The sequence below is a fragment of the Arachis stenosperma genome, chromosome 9, assembly GCF_014773155.1.
Source record: "Arachis stenosperma cultivar V10309 chromosome 9, arast.V10309.gnm1.PFL2, whole genome shotgun sequence".
Lineage (NCBI taxonomy): Eukaryota > Viridiplantae > Streptophyta > Magnoliopsida > Fabales > Fabaceae > Arachis > Arachis stenosperma.
Window position 1 is genome coordinate 156,994,773 of NC_080385.1, and position 24,034 is coordinate 157,018,806.

The 24,034-nt window shown below is 32.5% G+C and overlaps 2 protein-coding genes across 2 annotated transcripts; one reads left to right on the forward strand and one right to left on the reverse strand.

The window, feature by feature from the left end:
- Positions 1-4,114: 4,114 nt before the first annotated feature.
- LOC130948013 (zinc finger protein GIS3) lies at positions 4,115-6,071 on the forward strand. Its single transcript, XM_057876726.1, has one exon. The coding sequence runs from the start codon at positions 4,537-4,539 to the stop codon at positions 5,380-5,382; it is 846 nt and encodes a 281-aa protein (XP_057732709.1). The 5' UTR covers positions 4,115-4,536; the 3' UTR covers positions 5,383-6,071.
- Positions 6,072-13,026: 6,955 nt separating this feature from the next.
- On the reverse strand, positions 13,027-14,199 carry LOC130950246 (protein ALP1-like). The gene is made up of 3 exons (XM_057878766.1): positions 13,999-14,199; positions 13,585-13,810; positions 13,027-13,484 (listed from the first exon to the last, which is right to left on the reverse strand). Exons 1-3 carry the CDS (start codon positions 14,197-14,199, stop codon positions 13,027-13,029), a joined length of 885 nt encoding a protein of 294 aa, XP_057734749.1.
- Positions 14,200-24,034: the final 9,835 nt, after the last annotated feature.

Consider the following 24,034-nt stretch of genomic DNA (forward strand, 5'->3'; position numbering starts at 1 on the left):
AAAACCCAAAATTAATCGTAAATATTGGTGGTTTAGTTGTCATGAATAAAGTATGTTGAATAATCTAAATAAGCGGGTCATTATTGTGTTTAATAATTATAATTACAATATATAGGAGTAGTAAAGTAATTTTCATTATGATAGTTTGAGACAAAGTACTTAATTTTTTTTTTCATTTTATTTTTTGGGCAGAATTGATTTGGCATTTGAAGTAGATTTTGCTAATGATCACTAAGATAAAATTCACCTTTCACTCCAAAAGTGATCTATATATTAAGGAAATCTAGGATTTTTATTTTCTTGCAATGAAAATTTTTGACTAATTTAGGAGGGCTTTGAAAAAAACAGACCCTAGAAGGGGGGACAAGGTGGGTCACATTAGGAGTTGAGACGAAGACTTGATAATTGAATAAGGGTTTATTACTTTGTTGATGTTGATTATTATTATTTTTTTTAAAATATTTTGCAAATTTGTATGATGAATATTGGCAAGGCATTATGATGATGATTAATAATTATGGTTTTTAATTAAGTGGGAGACTACAAGAGTATAGAAAGCTCTCTCACTCTCGTAGTTAGTAAGATTCGGATAGATCTCTCCCAAAGCTAGCAAACCAATAGAAAATTATGTATTTCAACGTCAATCACGCAAACATCATAAACAATAATTCATCATCATCAACGGGTAATGGTGGGGACACAATCCCTAAGTTTTGTGAACCCACACCTGAACGCTCTTATACTCAATTTACCATACACTATTTTAACACACTTTTTTTTTATGAATATTTTAGATTTTTATGTATTTTATTTATTTGATTTTTAATTTTTTATGTTATTTTTAAATTCCATACGTCAAAAATTATTTTATTATATGAAAGTTACTCAAATAAAAATACTAAAAATGTTTTTTATGAAGATATTTTATATAAAAATATAATTTATTTATTTGATCATATTTTAAATAAAAATAACACTTTTATAACGTATTAAAATTTAATTTTATAATATAAAAAAATCATATAAAGACAATTTCATTTATTTTATTAATATTATTAAAATGCAGAAGGTTTCCCGTTCCCACTAATTTGTTAATTTAATGTATGGATGCATAATTTGACTATAGTAGCTTTGCATGTTGCATGAGGTGATGAAATTAAAGCTATATTGCCATGATAGGAAGAGAGAGAGAGAGAGAGTTGGAATTGGAATGATGTGAAACATGCGTATCTTACATGAGATATGAATGGATGAATGTGATGGTGACACGTGGGGGCCAGTGGGACAGGTGTTAGATCTGAGCGTCATGTACATTTTGGCTTAGGATCTTGGATGCTATCATGCTATATGAATATGATATGATAACTCCTATCTTATGTATGTAAATGTAGGGGGCTACTTTGACTTCGTCTAGAGTGAAATAGTCTGAGTTGGTGCTCGTAAGGTAAGCTTGTCGGCCTTAAACATTCACCAAACATAACATCTCATCACCTATTTAAATTTCCTTTCATTTAAAAAAAATCGGCTTGCTTACATATATTTTTTAAAACAAAAATATTATTTATATATTAAAATTAATTATTATTATATATATATATATATATATATATATATATATTATGTTAGTAATTAATTTTAGTATACATTATGTATAATTTTTAAAATTATTTTACCCATAAATTAATAACGGAGGTACTATTTTATATTAAGGATAAAACCAATATAAAACAAAGATACAGACTTAAAATTATGTTTTGCAAAAATATTTAGACTAAAAAAATAAATTATTTTTATAAAGAGTTTAATTTTAATACACTATTTTACACAATTGTGCAATCACATTTATTTTTTAGATAATTATTTATGCAATTAAAGTAAAAGATAATTATTTTTATTGATGTGACGTTATATAATTAAATGCACATATAAAATTACTTTACACTCATATAGTACATCAAAATTAAATTCTTTTATGAATACTAAAACTAAAATTAACTATATTTACAAGAGATTGAAAACAAATAAACTTAAACATTTTTCCACTTTCAAAAGTGACAATTAAGTTTGTTTATGTTATATATTATACTTGAAATCAAAACAGTAATGAGTTTCGAACAAAGGTAACCATTGTATTAGAGTAGATTCAATCGATATTTCTTAAATCAAGTAGAATAACCGAGCATAAGGTAGATGAAACTCTATGTTTTTCAATTTTGTACTTAAGGATGGATTTGAAATCAAGAACATAAATTAAATTAATTTAGAGAACAATTTTACCTGCTGTTGTATGTTATTAATTAGTTGCTATTTGAACCTCAATTAAATATTATTAGTTCGACATATTTCACCAGGTGTTGTATGTTAAAAGACATCATGAACACTTATATATATATATATATATATATATATATAATTTTGTATTCTATTCATATGATACACAATCAAGATATTTAATAATGACGTAAAAGAAATTCTCAGGCAAAATTGATGCAACGGGTAGAAAGAATGAGACAGGTAGAAAAACTAAAGAAGCCCAAAATCGCAAAGAAACAAAATTCACTATTAAATATTACAAAAATGTTATTCGTACGCTAAAATCAGTTATTAAAATTAATCATTAATATATTTGTATAATGTATATAAATACACGTATAGTTTAATTTATTTTCAATATGTATTTATATTCTAATATGTATGTTATAATAGTGACTAATTTTAAAGTACACACAACATAATCCTAAAGATTAAGATAGGTGCAACTTCAGGATCTAATATTTGGGCATGGCGGCATGCATGCAAATTGCAATTGCTTTCCGAATTATTTGTATCATAATAATTATTTGCTTCATCAGGGTGTGGCTATACATATTGGATAGAGACATGGGCTTCACGGTGCCTCCTTGAATTCATCAATATTTGGTCTTACTTTAAAAAATAAATAATTAAATACGATATCACAAAATTACCCCCAGTCAGAATGAAGGGAAAGAAAAACGAAATTAAAATTGTTGTGATTTCAAAAGGAAGGAGCATGTATTTTGTAAGCTGATGATGTCTCCAAGTCACCAATCTCAACTGATCATGTCATAGAAGAAGAAGAATTAGAAAAGGTGGCATGAGCATTATGGAGAGTTTATTTACGTACGTAATATATTTATGTGTGTACCTGTGACGTGTCATATACGATTTGGGTTCAGGAATAAAATTAGCCGAGTTTTGATGAGTTGAATTAGATTGTTGCTTCAGCAATGTTTATTAGTTGATCAAGCTATCCAGTAAGCTTTCTGATTGGTCGTCTTAACGCAAACTTCCAAATTCATGAAAAGAGGGAAAGCAATTGCCACTCATATAATATAAACATCCATGCTTTATTATTTGTACTTTTCAAACCTAATAATAATTATTAGGTTACTACTGATCGATCATTAAAGCATCTAATTAATTCACTACATTTGCATATATACATCAAGATATATACATGGGGTGTATTTTTATTTGTATATTATCGGTTTCAGGATTAAACACATGGTTTGAAGACAGCCTTACTTATAAATTTATACGAAATATGTGTATGTATGGATGCATTCATGAGGTATATGAATTAAAATAAAATATTTTGACTTGTTATAGTGAGGAAATGATTCCTGATGTTACTCAGGTTAATGTGTTTTGATGAGTTGGAATGATAAACGCAGGGAATGGGTCCAGCGGAGTGAGTACTAGACTACATACCATATTATATTAAATAATGTGTAGGTGTATGTGTGTAGTAATAAAATACTAGGTTGGTCGTAGATAGAAGAGGGCATTGGTTGAGAGAAGGAGTTGGATAGTTGAAAGAGAGAGGAAGAGACTACCACTGTTTTCAAGGTGCGTCATACCTAACTCGTATAATGTTTGATGATGTGAACAGTGCCTCGTACGTAGCCAAGTGTGTGAATTGCTGAAAACAGAATCATACATGCTTCTGATCCCAACCCAATCATTTCATCCTAGACTTCCTATCTGTGCCATACTCCCCTCACATGCACCACCGCTTCAAAGGTCTATATATTTGTGTCATTAATTAAAATAAGCAGAGAAAATAGATTTTTCTTAAAAAAATAAAGAGGAAGTGTTCTTGTTTGTTCTAACAGATAATTGATGGGAGATAGATGATAAATAATTGTGAAGTTAAAAAAAGAAATGAAGGGAGATTGATCAAGTATAGTAAGAGAGACGATTGGAAGCAAGTGGGACCTTGGCTTGCGAGTCATTTTGGGTGGTGTTCCCATATTTTCACACACTCTTCTCCTTGCATTGGGACATCCGCAAACACCAACTCTCTCTCTCTCTCTTCACTGTGCACTTTTCTTTCTGAATTTCCCTACCAATATTCATTTGTTTTTCACTTTTGCCAAAACCTTGTCTTGTATATAAATACATCACCACACAACTCATGCAACTCCGTCTCTTCATTTTAATTTCACTCATCTACCACCACCACACCGGCCCCTTTTTCTTCTTCTTTCGAAACCCTAAAGCTAGCCACCTCCCATGGAGAACCAACTTGACTCACAACCACCACCACAACCCGCGCGCTTAAAGCTATTTGGCTTCAGCGTCCATGAAGACTCCACCATGGAAGAAGAATTACTACTCATGCATGAAGACGTAGCAGATTCAACAACAAAACCATCACCTTCTTCCACCTCCCCCTCTAGGTCGCCGGATTCCGCCGGAGCCGCTGCAGGAGCCAGCGGCGGTTTTGCGTCCTCCTCTTCCGGGGAGCGGAAATACGAGTGTCAGTACTGTTGCAGAGAGTTCGCAAATTCACAAGCACTTGGTGGACACCAAAACGCGCACAAGAAAGAGCGTCAACAGCTCAAGCGAGCACAGTTACAAGCCACGCGAAACGCCGCCGCCGTTTCCTTCGTCAGAAACCCCATCATCTCCGCCTTCGCACCACCGTCGCATCTGCTTGCTCCGCCGGGGTCCATGGTGATGCCGGCGCCACCTCCCTCGTGGGTGTACATGCCGCCGCGTGCAGCTCCTCCTCCGTTCCACGTGTCAGTATCTCACGGGTGCGTGTTCCCCTCGGCGAACAGCAGTAATAATAGTAGCAACTACAGTTACGGTAACGGTAACGGTAACAGTAACGGTAATTGTAGCATTAAAAATGGGGGTGTAGGGTTCCCGTATGGTGGCGGTGTAGGGGAACCGTCAAGTGCATTGTCAACGATGATGGGGTCGCAGATGCAAGTGCAGGTACAGGCCCGGGCCCACCATGGCAGGATGGACGGGTCCTCTTTGAGTAGGTTCTCCAAAGGAGATGGTGGGCCCAGTTTTGATGATTCATTGGGCTTGGACTTGCACCTTAGCCTTGCACCAGCTGCGCCGTAACTGTTAGCCGTTTCTAGCTTCAGCCTTCATGCGCCACTTAATTATTATTATTATTTTATTGTTATTATCATCTGCTTCAAATCTTGTACATTTTCACATATTTATTTTTTCTTTTTCTTAAAAAAAAAGGTAAAACTTGAAATCAAATGATTTGATTATTAGATAGCTTAGTACAAATTGCGACAATTGGCCAACTGCTCATTGACCACATATATATGCTATTTGCTTTCAAAATTTGTATCCTCTTTATTTCAATTTTCTCTGGGGATTTAATTTTCATCTAGATAGGTAAAAAGGATATATATGATAAGACTAAGAAAGTAGAAAACCATTTAATTAATGAAACTACGAAAAGCGGGAGCTGCATTGATTTCATGGAGTACATTGTGGTCCATTTTTTATAGCCTTTACCTGCCCCCAAAAATAAATAAATTAAATCCTAATTAGTTTGTCCACCTTATTTATATCCTTATACATACACTAATTAAATTAATGTGTAGATCACGACTTGAACATGTTGGAAGTGGGAAGCTGACTCAATCTATGATATATAAATATGATGGATTGTACCCAATTACTTTGAAAACTTGGACCATGTGTTTTTTATTATTGATGAAGCTGGCTAAGAGCCAAAAAAGAAATTAAAAGGGGGAAAATAAATTGAAAGTGAGTATTTAGAAAGCAACAAGGTTTAGATGAGACAAGTAGGGCACAGAAAGTACTGTGTGAATGTGAAAAACTTTCAGATTTCAGATACATATCTGCCGAAATTTTATGCAGAATAGTCAAATAGTACAAAAGCTGTGTTCTCATCATGCTGAACTAGTCGTTAGTCTTTGAAAGCAGTGTACTTATTATTACTTAGTAGTAGTAGTTGAGATGAAATAAATTTCAAAACAAGAACAAAATTAAAGAAAAAGCAATACCATTCCATGTTTCCGACAAATGGATGCTTATCACTGAGATCATACCACGTTATTATTTTTACCTTCATCCTTGTTTCTTGTCTTTCAGATCAGAGACGCTCGTGAGAGTAACATTACTGTCAGAATCACGTGATCACAATTTAGAACCCTTGTTTATATATGTCAATTATTGACCAATGCATTTCAGTTTCAGTTAAAAAACATAATAGCTTAAAATTGTTGCTGTACCAATAATGGTTAAGCTGCTTTAATTTTTCGACTAACCATGCAATAGGAGATCGAGAATCCAGACGAAGATTGATCTATTATTATTGATTCTTTTGTTTCCCTATAATTAAGTCTCTAGGGGTCTCAAAGGTTGTGAAATAATGAAATCAATAATATCTTCTATACTCTAAAAGGTGCAACTAACCCTTCGAATTTGGGTTGGTGCCTTATTTTCTTCTTCGATAAGAGTTAATAAAATGCGGGACCAATCAAATGTACACTCCTGTCTGTTACTGCAATTTCGGAATGTTAAGTTTCATAGATAGGGTGAGCCAATTAAATATCTAATTAAGGCTTATTGTGTTAACTTAAACACCATAATTAATATCTACTTCGTACTTAGGTTGCTGTCCAAACACGAGGAAAGGAATTGAAGTAAGGTGATAAGAGAGAATTTGTTGAGAAAATAATAGCCATGAATTGCTTCTCACTTTGAATTGAAGAGACTTCAGGGTAAGACAAAATCTTACGTATGTTCATGGACAACTTAACCATCTCAACTTTATTGTTTAACAAATTTTAATTGAGTCTAGGCTAATTAAACATGCATGCACGTCTCTAAATAATGTAGTGACATCTTGATTTGTTTAACAAGTAGTACAAAATGTCATGGATTATTAATTCAATTCCTCATAAGATGACATTATTGGGAGATAGATTATGAAAATTTTATAATAAAATCATACCTTTTTTATTATTTAATAGTACGCATTTTTTTTTATTTTCACTCACATGGGCGGTTTAAGGTTTTAATCCTTTTGGTTATGTGAATAATCTATGGGAAATTAAAATAGCCACTTTTGTTTCACATCGAGAACTTTTTGCAACTAGTAAGCGCATTTGATTAATTTAACATGAAATAGTAGTAATATAAATTTTTCAAGTTTAAAATTTTCAAGTCTCTAAAACGTCATGTATTGTTGACAGGTGGTATATTCTCAAAATTCTTCATCTTTGTTTTTTTGCATTACTTAAAGTGAGGTTCTGAACGAAATTGGGGTAGATATGTTAATGGAATATAATTAATTTAAGATAACATATATCCAATAAGGTCGGTGCTTTTACAATCTAATTAAGCATGTCCAAAACCCAAAAAAGAAGATTCGGTGCGTGGATGATGTTAATCTCTGTCTAGCTTAACCACAAGCTTAATTAGTTTATATCATAGTTGGAAACAGGTGGAGTTTGGTTTACACAAGGGAGGTTAAGTTGAGGTTATGAATAATATATAATTAATGAAAGAATAATAGTTGAGACTTTATAATGGAGTTAGATTCTTTTGGTTTTACCTTTTCCTGCTTGAAGAGTTTTTGGTAGTCTTGGTTTGATTACTAGGAAAACAAGAAAGAATCATGGTTCATATGGTTTAGAAGCAGCATGATTGTATATATTTGAAAAATTGCGCACACAATTAAAAAAAGCTAGTTCCTTTTTTAGACTTTTTGACTTATATATATACTAATTAATTAGTGGGAAAAATCTATCTAATTTCCAACCCATTTAATTTTTCTCGTGGAATATTATTAGCTGTGATGTGAATCGGACCCTATTTGACATGATTTACGCACGTAATAACTCGTCCACTACTAATGAAGCTTTCTAGTTAAGTTTAGCCTGTAAAAGGAAAAAGGAAGCCAAGAAAAAAAAAACCAAGTAAAAACCAAAGTAAGTTGAACCATCTTTTCGTTTCTTATTAGTCACTATAATCCAATTAGAGACATGATTAAGTTTTGGACATCTTTAATAAGAAGCAAGTTAATTAATTAAGCCTTCCCCAAGCATGTCGGGACCATGGGAGTTTTTTCTCATAATAAGGGGAAATTAAACTAAAAATAATTTTTCCACATTGTGATTGGCTTGAGCTTAATGGACAAGTTAGTACTTAATTATTAATTAATTATTAATAATATATTAATATATATTGAGATAGATACGCCATCACATTCAGTGTTATTAGACATCTTACCCAATCACAAACGAAACCATGGGCTCTTTGTGTTTAGCACATAGTGAGACTTTTTCACAAATTAAACTACCCTTTTAAAGTCTTTTGTCTTTAATTTGCGTAATATGTATAGATTTCTACCATTGGTCAATTATATTATATGCAAGAGTTGGAAGCTGACTAAGATTATGATTTAAAATCTCTCTTTTTCCCCACAGATATGGAGCTTGATTGGCTGCCCTATGTTAGCGCAATGGATGTTTTTTGTTTGGAGGCAGCTAATTAATTAACATGGTTATATATATTATTAATTTTAATATATTTATACAGCTGGATTAAACCACATGGAGAATTATTATTATACATATTACAATTACATAGTGCTATATATATACCTTTTGACATTTATATAATACTATGCAAGTTGTTCACCACAAGAGTAATAATGCATGGAATTAAGTCTTGGTTATGTTTCAAAACACATTAGTCATGATCATTTCTGTGGAGCCTTTTTCTCCTTTTTGGTATATGGTGCCAAAAAGTAGTAGATATTAATAATTAATTGTTATGAGTTATATATGACTGAAGAAAATTATTTTAACGAGGGAAAAATAAAAGGAAAATTAAAGTATTACACGTATAATAAGGGATAAAATTAGTGTTCCTCTCAATCTTTACTATATCACGTGAACTATATATGAAATTTATTATCAACATAAATAGTAGGGAGGAAAAAGGAATCCAACGCTCTTTTCTTTACTTTTCTCTTTTTTGTCTGGTAACCCTGATCTCTTGAATTTTTCAAAATTCATGAGTGTTTGTTATTCAGAATTCTTTTTCTTGAAAAAAAATTATATCTCCTCTTAAACTTTCAATTATGGTGAAATGTATACGAGAATCTATACAATATAACAAATTAACTTCTTTTTTTTTTACTTGATCAAATACTAAAAAAGAAAAAAAAGAAATGTTAAAAAATTAATAAAATTTATTGTATATTATTAAATTATTAAACTATAAAAATTAAATTAATAACTAAAAATATTAACTAAAAATAATAAATTTTGATGATAGTTAATTTAAAAAAAAAACTAATTTAGAAGTATGTGAACACAAGAGTTAGTTTGGCAATGATATAAATTCCATTTTGGATGACACGTGTACTATAGGCTATAGCTAGGTAGAGTCTATATCTAAAGTCTAAAGGTTTAATTTTCTTAAATTAGGTAGTGGTCCATTTGGAAGTGATGTGTTAGTTGGTTATATGTTATTGCCTAAAAACTTTAATAAATTTGTTGCCTCCTGAATATTGAGCTAGGAAGCCGTCACCCCAATTAAGAAAACTTTATTCTCCATTCCTTCTGAGCCTATAAACTCTAGGCATTATTGTCTCTTAAGAGATTTATTCAATTTCTTTCAAGGCTAGGAAAAATCATTCAGCCTTGAAAGTTGAAACCATTTGAGTCTTCTAATAATAGTAGTTCATTGACAAGACTGATTTCCCTGAGACACATACATATATATATATATACTCGCATTAATTACAAAAACGTAATTGAAGCTTCAAGATGGGAAAAATCAAAAATGGCAATGAGGAATTCTGTGTATGTAGCAATTGAAAAAGAAAGGAGGACAAAAGAACAGTGATTTCTAAAGTGTTATTGATGGGTGTGGGGTCCTACCTAACCTAGCTGCTATTGTTTACACAATTTTCTGCACTAACTTGACCTTCCATTTCACATTATTTGAAATCGATAGCCCCACACAAAGCCAGCCAAAAATACACGAGTTGTACAAAAGATGAAAATAGAATGCACAAGTACAACTAACTAGTTCAAATATTTCTGAGTATTACAGCTGGAAGGATCAAGACTTAGTTAAATATAAAATAATATTTATATAGTATATGTATGTATGTCTAACTAATTAGATTTCTCGTTTTATTTGAATGGTGACTTAATTTATTGTAAAACCTTTTAAAATTTGTGCACAATGAATGATAATACTTTACTATCATTTGACTTAAATATTAGAGTATCTTGCAGTTATTTATCTCTTTTTTTTTATTAATGTCAAAAAAAATTTTTGAAAAAATAATCAACAAAAGTTAAAGATAATATTTGTTTACACTTTGTTTGGGGTGAAAAGAAATAGGAAGGAGAAAAATTGAGTGAAAAAAAATAAAAAGAAAAGAAATTGAAGTGAAATTTAATTTCTATGGATGTGTTTGGATGGAAGGAAAATATGATGAAAAGATATTGAAAAATGAATAATTTATGTTGTTTGTTTGAGAAGGAAAATGGATAGAAAAAATAAATTAAGTTATATAATGACAATATTACCCTCTATATTATATAGTCATGTTATTATGTATACAATTATGTAAGTATTTATAAATGTGATTAAATAATAACAACAAAATTTAATTATATAAATAATATAACAAGTTAGGAATAATAATAATAATAATAATAATAATAATAATAATAATAATAACAATAAAGTTAGCGTGTTCTAATTTGATAAAATATTAATTTTATTTTTGTTTACTACTCATCTCAATACATAAACTGAAAATAATTTCAAGAAGAAAAAATATCTAAATCAATAATTATATGTACATGATTTTAAAAAGGCTAATCAATCACATTATATCATTTGATTAATATATTATGCCTTATATTACACTTACAAATACATATAAAAAAAGTCTTACATGATCAAGTCATTACATATGAAACTAACAAATTTAATACAGGGACTGTTTCATCAAGTCATTACATAATTTTGACTATTTTGACTGACTCATTACTAATAGCATAGTTAACAATAGTTATAGTTATGAAAGTCACAAAATACAAAGATATGAGGTATTATCATTATAAGTCTTAATTAAGTCATAGATATGTTACCACAAAATATGAAGATACTTTACGTATCTTGATCTTAGAGTTATATTTGTGCCATTCTCAAAATATTAGCCACATTACTAGGACTATTGTTGTTAGAGTGCACCTGCTTCTTTCATCAATTCATATAATGTGGCAAGACATACGTCAGCCGGAACATCAAAAAATTCCCTCTTAGCTCTATCTTCTCTGCATAAAAACCGGTAACACCTCATGCGCAATTCTGGCATCACACCTAAATTCTCTAACTCAGTCCACACGTCATTTTCAGAGTAAATGCGAGGCCTACTTTGCTCAATAATCACAAGACCCCTTTCAGCTATTCGCACTTGTTGTTTAGCAATTTGAACTTGCTCCTTAGCTACCTGCACTTGTTCTTCAGCTGTTAACACTTGCTTTTCAGCAATATTAATTGATCTCTCATAAAAATGATTCCCATCTTTCATCATGTCAGTCAATGCTTGAATGCCTTTACTCATTGTTTTCATTTCTGATTCTAATTTATCACTCATGGTTGTTTTGCGTTTAGTACCTCTTGATGATGTTCCTTGAGAGCCAGTTGATTGGTTAGATAAACCAATTTCAGGACTATGACCCATTGTAAAACTAGTAGCATGAGGAGTAACTGGATCCTCATTCCACCCCTCTTCCATATTTAAGAAACTATCATCATCATTCAAGTTAAATTTTTCTTTATTCTTTTCCCACCTTTTCACTTTTTCTTTGGCACTTTCAGCATGTTTTCCTGTTGCCCTGTCTGTACCATATATCTCAAATAGTTTATCATAGTGTTTGATTGGAGTACGCATCCACTTTTTCACTTCTGGTTTTGCCTAAATCAAATAGAAGAATATTTACTATGACTGTGCCTATATGTAAAGATATATTATTGAGATACTTCTTCAATAATTACTAGTGACATTTAATACCCAAAAAGAGAGTAAATGCATAAAGTATACCTTAATCAATTCTTCCCAGACTTCAGCCTCAGCCTCAAACATCTTTGTAATTGGATTCCAGGAAAATCCACTAAACCCATGAAAATTATCATAACAAACTCCAAAATGATCCTTTAAAGTCTTGAGTCTATTCTTAAGATTCTCTTTGCAGATGTGGTTACCATAGATAGATCTCAAAAGTGAAAGTATGTTGTCATATGTCATTGTAGTAAATGTGCCATCCACTCTATTACCTTTACGGCTTTCTTCAATCAAAGCATCAATGAAGGTTGTATCCATTTCGTCGGTCCATCTTAGAGTATCCCGACTAGTGGCCTCACCTTGGCATGATGCTCTCTTTGCCATTAACACTTCTCAATCTACAAAACAAGTGGATAGAAATAACATCCATAATCTTAAATCAAACTATTTGTAAACTATATTATCAATTATTCAACAAATAAAAATTGAATACACTCCATCAGTACAACATATGACAAAGTGATTCAACTTGTGCACACCAAAGTCCTCAAACAGAATATGATAACACTTCAAGAGGTAACATGAATTCAATAATAACAAATCATAGTTATAAAATCAACTCAGCACATAGATAATACAACTAATAACTTTATTTGGAAAATTTTGTAAATGAGTGATCAGAGTCCTAGTTGATAGTCAGCCCACATTTGAGCAGCTATTTCATCCCTTAATATGGCCCCCCGCCTATAGTCTTCATCTTGTTCATGTCGAACGACTTCATCCTCTTTTGGATTATTCTCTTGAAGTTCTCGGTCAACTTGAGCTATGAGATGTGGATCAGGATCTACACCCATTAAAAAGTTATGTAATATGCAACAAGCTAGCACAATTTCAGTTATAGTCTCAAAGTCATAATGTGGTTCAGTGCCACTTGTGATTATTGCAAATCTTTTCTTTAAAACTCCAAATGACTTTTCGATAACATTTCTCAATGAAGCATGACGAAGATTAAATAATTCTTTTTCATTTTCTGGACCACGTCTTGCATACTCTTTTAGGTGATACTTTACACTTCGATATGGGGTAATTAATCCATGCTTCAGCATAAATCCAGCATCCCCAAGGTAAAATTTTCCTACAGAATCCATCATTAAAAATGATTAATTTAGTATAAACACACAAATTACTAATCTTTACCTACTAACGAGACAATATAGTTTTATATACATGTTAACCTCGAGGAAGTTTAAGATTATCATCCCTCGATAATGCATTCTTAAGAACTTTTGAGTTAGATGCTGTTCCTTCCCAACCCGTTAATACATAAGTGAACTTCATATCAAAATCACATGCAGCTAATACATTCTGTGTCGGCCAGTCTTTTCTCCCTCGAAATTTAGGTTGATCCGCTATGGGTACTTTGACACGAAAATGTGTTCCATCTATAGCTCCAATACAGTCCTAAATAATAGTGCAATATTTAATAAAGTAACATGAAATTGTATATATCAATCAAAATTATTTATTCATGTAACTGTACATGTGAATACCTTGAAATAAGGATAAAATCTATGATTGTGAAGGATCGCCGGAGAAACAATTGATGCAGATGGTTATCGAAGAAATTCATCTTCTAGTAAAATAATTGCCCGTAACACAGCATGGAAGTGGCGGCTAACAGTTTCTCCAGACCGGTGGTAGAAAAAAGATATGGTTCTAGTTTTCACATTATGAGCTACTATATACAAGAACCTAGCAACTTGCTCCTCTACTGTAACATGTTTTGTATCCCTCACTTGACGTGTTGCTCTTAATTTCTCACACAATTGAAGAAATGCATCAGGGCCCATGCGTAGGATGTCACGACACCTATGAGTTTCTCTTAACTGTTGCATTAAAGTAGCTCGAATTTGTTCTCGCCCAACCAATTTATGGGAGATGGATTTGTCAACCCGCGTAGACATAAATCTCAATAAATATAACATGTGCACGATGTAACATATCAGTGTTATTGTGCATAATTTCTACCGTCTTTTCCAATCCTCCCTCAAAATTGTTAATATATATGTTCTTGGTTTTCAAGGGTTAACATATTTTCCTGATTATCGACCCCGAACTTAAAGGAAAGGTTTAGTGGGAAATCACAATTAAAGATGTCTTCCATATTGGGGACCAAAAAACTTTCTTCATGATCAGCCTTATCCATTTAACAAGCACTTTGTAGTTTCAAATGTACATATCATAGATTTACAGCATCAACAACAACAAAAAAAGATAGCATCATATGTAAAGCACAAGCAATGCAGTTAAATAACTAGTATTAATATATATATGACCTCCTAATCGAAGAATATAATTAAGTGTAAAAGAATCTCAACCAATTGAAAGATAACAATTTTTTATACCGTTCAAAAAAATTTAAACATAAACTACATATGAAAGAAAAAATAAAAAAATAAAAAACAGAAAATGAAAGCAAGTAATAGGTGTTAACGTGGTTTTGGGTATAAATTTACATAAAAATAAAAAAAAAAACTTATGGATATATAAAAAACAGTATTTTAGAAGAAAAGTATTAAACAAAAGACCATATTAAAGATCTTATCTTAGTGAAAAACAAGCAGAAAAATATAAGCTAAACTTGAATTTGGTCAAAGACGGCATATGCAAAGTGCCTTACAACTTTCTAAAATTATTTGTTGAACTTGAAACAAATAAAGTAATGGACTCTTTGAGCTCCCAAGTAATAATAAATTTGTATGAACGAAAATTTAAACATATTCAATTATTGAAGATTTCTATTTTTTTTCCCTCAAATTCGTGAAAATCAAAATATAATGACTAATATGTTTCTAGCTTGAATGTACGAACAATGATGGTTAGTATAATAGCTAGGTGCAAAGTTCTTGTTCTAGATTTAGATTTATCACCCCTTTCTGATAAATATTTACTTATGTTTTTCACAAACAGAATCACCGCTAAATTTAGCATTGCAGGCAGGGCTTTTTCTAGAAAATATTTGAACGTATCCTATCTCTTATTTTAATATGTTTTATAAAATAATATTAAATATTTTCGCGAAAGTATTATTTTATAAAATGTTTTCTAAAAATATTTTAGCCTATATCATAGCAAGATGAAAGTTTTTTATCAAAATTCAAACCAACATAAACGAGCAATGGTTATACTAGCATGATTTTTGTGTCCGACGAAATCAATTAGTTTACCTAAGTAAGTTTATTTAAGCAGTTATATTTCTTATGGAGCATTTTATCAGACAGTTTATAAACATGAAAGTTAACAAAATATGAATAAACATTTTTTTATTGGAGCATTTGATCAAGCAGTTTGCATACATAAAAATTAACAAAGTAATAAATCTAACCAAAACATAATCCCTGTTCATATACTTCAAGATTAAATCACAAACACAAATCCATCAACATATAGCATCAAATAAAAAATAAGAGCAACATAAAAAATTTATCTATAGTATATACACACATTAATTTTTTTAACTCTGATTAAGTTAGATCTGAATACCTTTGCATGTTTTCACTGAAACATTTTATCAAACAGTTTATAAGCATTAAAATTAACAAACTCATAATTCAAACTAAAATGTAATCTTTGTTCCTATACTGCAAAGTTGAAGCTGAAACCCACAGATCTATGAAGCTAATAAAGAATGAAAGGTGAAAATAAGAGTAACATGGAAAACTTACCAGATTTGACCCGTAGATGCAAGATGTCTCGACCAAAATGATTAAGAAGTGGTGGAGGAATGGACGTTAGTAACACTTGCACTAGTTGATAGTGTTGGAAGTGGGAAGCATGCACAGCTGAATAGGTTGAAGAAGAGTCTTCAGAGCTTCAGAAGGGTAGGGTTTGGAAATGATGCAGTGAAATGAATTTTCTTTTCATTTTCTCGCCTTACTTGGAGAGAAAAGTTTTTGGTGGGTCCCTATCACATTTTGTTACTGTTGTTATTTTCCCTTTAAATTTTCTTTCATTCCCAAACAAGTGAAACTTCACTTTTCCTTCCTTTTTCTTTCCGTTCGTTTTCAATTCTCCCTTATTTTCCCCTAAACAAACACAGCGTTAGTGTCTATATATTCACCAGAAACATAAATACGATTGTACATATTTGTTGTTTATTTAATAAGATATAAATTTTTTATAGATATACTGACATATAAGTGTACATAAAATACATGTTTTTAATGTTTTTTTTATTTTAAGATACTGAGATACGGTTCTTAAAAGGGAAATTCACTGAATTAAATAAATTGGCCATCCATATTACTATAATACACATTTTACAAAGTGAATACTAAAATGGATTTTTTTCATAAACTATATAAACTGTGACAGGAGTATCGCGGTTTATAAATGAACGTAATCCGCTACAGGGGTGTCGAGGATTACGTTGGAAGAAAAACATTACATAATCCATGGTAGGGGTGTCACGGTTTATGTGTGTTTTGCAGACGTGCATAAATCGCTATAGGGATCTAGCGGTTTATGCTTTAGTCTGTTTTACCTATAAATACCAAGCAAGATAGGGAGTGGGTCATTTGAGAAGAGTCATTTTCACACTTTCACAAATGGATAGTGATGAGAGTTTGATGGTTCTAGTCCACTGCTCTAGTAAAATAAAAAAAGTAATAGGTATGGTGTTAAGTTCACTGATAAAGAACCGCTGAGCATTTTTATTCGTTCGACTGATACTTTGTCGGATCTGAAGAAGAACATATTACAGAAGGCAGGGTTGTATGGGGCCAAGTTGGTGAAGAAGGTGTACTACAAGATTTCGATGGCGGTTGTGTCAAGTGGTGTGTAGTATGAAACATTTGTCATAGGGTCGGATGAAGACATGGGGTCTTATTTCATTGTCAGCGGAGTTTTCCGGAGGTGAGAATACACGAATTGTTTGTCAAGTTGGAAGACCGTGTGGACAGTTCCGGGGCTTCAGCACCAAATCCTCAGTCGACGATGGTGGGGGTGCTTCTACTTCGATGCCTATCGTTGCACCTGGTTGTCTTCTAACTGCACCTTCACTTGTTCTAGCACCAGCAGCTAGGTCACCTGGTTTGATTATTGGTCTTGTTGGTGGTGGTGAGCCAGATCATGTTGAGGACGCAATGCGTAAAGATGATTCGGACGACGAGGCCGATCACATATCAGGGGATAGTGAGGAGGAGACTCCAGTGGCCCCACCTGCACCTCAGGGGCCATCTAGTTCTGGGTCCCACCAAAAATCCCCGCATTTTTTGACGCTGAACGTGGAAGCAACGAGTCAACAACCGGATGATGTACACACCTTCGGTTACCAAGGATTACACAACGGCAATACTTCTGGTAAATTTCAGATTGGCCAATCTTTTCAGACTAAGGAAGAAGTTGTGATGAGTGTTAAGGATTATAGCATTCGTCGTAGAGTTCAGTATCGGGTTATGGAATCTGATAATCTAAAGTATGTTGGAGATGCAAGGAGTTTGGAAACGGCTGCACCTGGATGATTCGCGTGGCACTTCGGCAGCGCAAGGGTAACTGGGAGGTTAGAAGGTATAACGGAGCCCACACTTTCCTGGACACTTCGATTTTGAGCGACCATCGACAGCTCGATTATCACGTAATTTGTGCGAGGATCTATTAGTTGGTTAGGGCGGATGCAGCGGTTTTCATAAAGGTGTTGCAAGAAGCTACTGAGTCAACCTACGGATTCAGGCCTAGTTACAGGAAGGTGTGGAAGGAAATGCAGAAGGCAATCGCCCAGATTTCCCCGGTGGATCCTTGGGATGCAAGCAACGATGGACGGAACCGTAGCTTTGTTGAAGACTTCTCCAGTGCGTGTAGGTAGTGAGGTTGATGAGTCTACAGAGTATTTTCATCGACTTTTCTGGACATTCCCTCCATGCGTCGAGGCTTTTAAACATTACAAGCCACTAATCAGTATTGACGGTACGCATCTGTATGGGAAGTATGGCGGGACTTTGCTTCTGGCTATTGCGCAAGATGGAAACTCAAATATGTTGCCAATTGCGTTTGCATTTGTTGAGGTGGGAGAATGCTGAGTCGTGGACTTTTTTTCTTATCCCACTTGCGTCAACATGTGACCCCATAGAAAGGGATTCTGGTGATCTCTGACAGACACAACGGCATTGAGGCTGCACTGGAGGCACCAGACAGTGGTTGGAAACCACCTCATGCATATCGAGCATATTGCATTCGACACGTTGCAGCTAATTTTGCTCTCAGTTTTAAGGGTCAGGATGCAAGGCGAATGCTCGTGAATGTGGCATATGCCAAGACCGAGGCCGAGTTTGACTACTGGTTTGATATTATGAGAACTGAGAATCCGACCATGTGTGATTGGGCCAACCGACTGGAGTACGATAAGTGGACCCAACACCAGGATGGGGGCAGACGGTTTGGCCACATGATGACGAATATATCCGAGTGTGTTAACTCTATACTGAAGGGGACACGGAATCTGCCGGTTACTACACTTGTCAAATCCACATATGGGAGGTTCGCAGAGCTTTTTGTCATTCGAGGGCGGACAGCAGAGGCGCAGTTGAGATCAGGCCAACGATTTTGCCAGGCACTAGTCAAGGCGATAGAGCGCAACTTGAAAGATGCGAGGTGCTTCACAGTTACTCTGTTTGACAGACATCAGTCTGAGTATACAGTGACTGAGACGACTCCTACCGGTAACTTCTCGCTTGGGACGTATCGAGTTTCCTTCAAAGATCGCACTTGTGACTGCGGGTACTTTCAAGCTCTCTATTACCCGTGTTGCTATGTGATTGCATGCTGTGCTCAGTCCCGGTTAGACTGGACTACGTACGTCCATGAGGTTTATACCATGAGTAAGGTGTTTAGCGTATACCGGATGGGATTTTTTCTTCCTATTCCAGAGGGTTTGTGGCCACCGTTCGCCGGTCCTACTATCGTTCATAATCTTAACATGAGACGTGCCAAAGAAGGGCGATCGAGGTCAACAAGAATCCGTAACACCATGGATGAGGTCGATACTAGTTGGCCGAAGCGATGTGGGCTATACAGACATGTAGGACACACTCGCAGGACTTGTCCTCAGCGAGGATCAGCCCCCAGTGCCGACGCATAGGTGTCATTAGATCGTCATGATTTGCTTACCATTTTCTTTCCTTATTTGTGTTCTTGTCCTGTTTTAGTTGTACTTACTATTAAGTAAAGTTGTACTTGTTGTTCGTTTTACAGTGATGTTGTTATTGTCAACGATTCTTTATGTAGTTGTGATTCTCTTGAGTTAAGGTTTTCTAATTTTGTTGGTAATTCTATGAGTTCAAGAGACTAATTCCAATTAAATCAAAGCAGGAACCTATGTTGCGTTATACATAAAAATTGCAAACCAAACTTTCATCCAAAAACTCATCCTCCATGAAAAATGAACTAAGTCCACACTAAAGACATAAACCGCTAGACTCTTATAGCGGTTTATGCACGTCTGCAAAATACACATAAATCGCGACACTCCTATAGCGAATTACGTTCATTTGTAAACCGCGATACCACTGTCACGATTTACATAGTTTATGGAAAAAATACATTTCGATATCCACTTTACAAAATGTGTATTATGGTAATATTGATGGCCAATTTATTTAATTCAATGAATTGTCCTTCTTAAAATGTGGAATTTTTCACTCTTTTCCCTTTAATTTTTTATTAAATTCTAGTTTTGACCTTATGGTAACCCTAACCCTAATCTCTTTTATTCTCGCTCACTTTTTTCTTTCTCGGATCTCTTTCCATCATCACCTTCTTCCGGCGTCTTCTTTTTTTTCTTTCTTCTCCATTTGCCTTACTCACTACCTCCCTCCTTCACACGTCGTGTCGTCGCCCTCCTTTCTTCACTTTTTCTTCCTCCCCTTCTCTCTCTGTCCATCCTTATATTTTATTCCCCTCTTAGTTCATCACCTTTAGAGTCTATCCTCCATCTTTCCTTCTTTTAAATTAAGATATTTCGTTGTAGTTACTGTCGTTGTCATCACTATTCACCATGGCTGCTCTCCATTCTCAAATTTGCCATTGCCTCTGTTTCAAGTTGCGTTTGTTATTGTCTTTAGTGTCGCTAGCTTTCAAAGATTTTTTTCCCTCTCCTCTAAATTTATCTTTTTTCCTTGTAAAAATTTTTTTACCTCCAGATTTATTTTTTGTTGTGTCTCTTCCTTCTGGATTTTTTGTTTTTTTTTTTGTTTTTGTTTTAATTGTATGTTTATTTTTTATTTATTTAAAATTTTAATTAATGTTTGTTAAATCCAATGATGTTTTATTTGATTGAATTTATTGATTAGTTTAAGAGTTATAAATAGTGGTAGAAAATAAGTAGTAACAGTAGTGGTGATAGATAGTAATTTTTTATGATAAAATAATAGTGAGGACAATATTAACATTTATAATTTAAAGCTAATAACGAGCAGTGAGTAAGTTACAAGCAACTAGAAATTAAACACCATTTTATTTTGTTTGTTGGAAATAATAACTCGTTACTTTTATTAGATTTGAAGTCTTATACATACAGTCAGTGTTGAATTTATAGCCAAACATGTGTGTGCTTGTCGACTTGTCTTGTACTTTTAACAAAGTTAGATTGTCATGTTTCATAGCGTGCATATTATAGATATTACATTTATTTCTTCCCCATCAAAGGAAAAGCAGGGATCCATTAATTAAAACTTAATTAAGAGAAGCTCCTTCAAATAAATCCCTTAGCTTAATCAATGAATATGCACCCTACAACAATGTTACCATTTTAAGACTGATTTAGGAAGCAGCATAATGAAGATGCAAGGTATAAATTCAGAACTACAAATGTGTGTCACATCATCACATAGTATATGTTGAGCTTTAATTTCTAAGGCATAGATTCTTATTATCTTAAGGCACTTTGTTTTTGTCAAATCAGCTCTCTCCTTTCTCCTCAAAAGAGACTTCATCAGTTCCTATTCTAGTCTCCAGATTCCATAGCTAAGTAACTGGATTATGCTTCCATAACCGGCTATCTTATTTTCACTAATGTCACAGAATATGTGACACAATGTGCTGCACTCATATCTGTCTCCCTTTGAGTGTGAATGAGTATCATACAACAAGTTATCACCAAAGTGCCATAGAATATATATGTTCTCTTTTTCAATTCGACATATTAAGGATTAATCTGCAGCAGATCTGTACTTCATTTGAAGGTTCGCATCTAGCCAGTGAATTATTATATGGCAAGATGAAATTCAAATTTCGAAGATTTACTTAAACAAACTCCGCTTTACTTCATTTGAAGGTTCGCATTTGGCCAGTGAATTATTATATCGACAAGATAAAATTCAAATTTCGAAGATTTACTTCAACAAATTCCACGACCAATTCAAGTTGGTTAACATACATACGCATCTTATTATTAAGATTTTATCTAATTCATTTTTGAAGTTAAAACCACTAAAAGAAGAGGAATTTGTCTAGTCCTCTAGCAATGATGAATGTTAGTAATTAGTTACTATGAGTAGATTTATTGATAAAAGTGATAAAGGTGGAGATATTTTTTGTAAGGGGTGACATGCATGCATGCCTGAGAGGAAGTAGACAGCAGATACTGTTTGCACAATTTGGCTTTTGGAATTCCTACGGTTCCAAAAGCTCGAGTGGTCAAGTTGGAGACAAACGTTTGCGGTGCACATAAGAGAGACATATATAGTTCATAGCAAAAAAGTGGTTTGTAGGTTCCTCATCTTGTACTTGTTATTGCACTATATTTTCCTATGGAGAAAACATTATAAAATGGGACCCAAAGAAGATTTTTCTCTGTAAAGAGACCTAATTGATTGAGTGAGTACTACGTTGACACCATTTCTATATGTGCAACGTTGCAACTTATCTTACACCACCACTAACATCGTACCTTAACAGTTACATTTATTTTTCTTTTAATGTTTTTTTTACAATAATATTTTCGTACATCATTTTTATCATGGATTTTTTATATAAATAAATAAATTAATATAATTTAAGGGGTATTTACGTTTACATATTTCGTTAACGAAATATGAAGAGTTCACAAAAATATATTTCGTTTATTGTGCAAACAAAATATACATATATGTATATATAAACGAGAAATATATATTGTTACAATAAAAAAATAGTGTTTATAGTATAATATAGATCGATTTAAAAAATAAAATTGTATATCTAATTTTATTTTTCAATTTAGTCAAATTTATTTTAAACGATTGTGATATATCGATTTGAACGTAGAACGAAAAAATAAACGATTATTGTATATCAATTTTAAGATTTGAATGTTAGATTTATTAAGAAATTTAGACGAGTTTAAATTTCAGAATCGATTTAGATTTATTTTTTATTTATCATAATTAATTTAAAATTTGTTTGATTTTGATAATTAATTTTTTTTAATTTATTATATTTTATCAATGAGAATAAATTTGACTTGGATCATTTTTATATTATAGGAACCCTGATTAAATAAATAGTTGAACAATTTAGTGGTGTATATAGAAAATTTTTTATTATGTATTATTTAAAATCTTATCTGTGCCACTTGTGGAGATCCTTCATGGCTTTTGTGTGAGGAAAATAATAAAATTGGAAGAACAATATATAATGTTTTGTGGCTTTTTTTGAAGCTAAGAAAAAATATGTGGTGGGTGTCCCCACTAGAGCATTTTTCTTTGTGACCTATATATATGCTTTTTGAAGGGTTATAGCTTCTTCTCACTGCAATTCTTTTTAAGAAAAATTAAAGGGGACAAGTTGAACGGTTTTTGTGGGTTGGGGTGGTCCTTATGTCTGAAAATTTCATGGTGGAGATAGATTTAGTGGTTATGAAAATCAAAATATTAAAACCAATAGATAGATATATATATATATCATATAAGACGTTAATGGCGCTTACTTAAGATACTATTATTGTTGTTGTTATCATAATCTATTTAGGGAGATTCGGTGTATCAGCAAAAGTGATCGAGGTGATAAAGTGATACATAACTCTTAGAATAATTTGATTATATTGTTCATCTACTCATTTCATTCATTCATGACCCATGTTTTTCACGTAAGATCTAAACATACAGGATAATTCTATTTATATATGCTAATGTTTTATTTCAAATATTTAACCATGTATATACTCACAAGTTCAATCTATCAACTCATCACATTTTAATGACATTTGAATTTAAAGTGGTGTCTTGGAATCTTATTTTTCTTTTTACTGTCTTTAATATAAAAAGGAAAAAAAAAGGATAAACATGACCTAGTTCCAATGACAAGTTCCTCATACCATACTTATATATAGCTTCATAATTATTACCAAAATTATGAAAATTGGAATGGTAATCGAATAAGTGAAATTAGATGTTCAATGGTTTAAAAGTTTAATTGAAATTTAATTAGAATTAAATTTGATATAATTAAATAATATATTTTTGTGTGTGTATATATATATATGTTCGGTTTAACGGAAATTTTATTAGAGTTAAATTTGATATAATTAAATAATATATTTTTGTATTTGTATATATATGTGTGTGTGTGTTTTTAAAAATATTTTTTTAAAAGATAATCCTTTAATCAATTTTTTTTATAAAAATTTAGAATAAATCAATTGATTTTTTGATT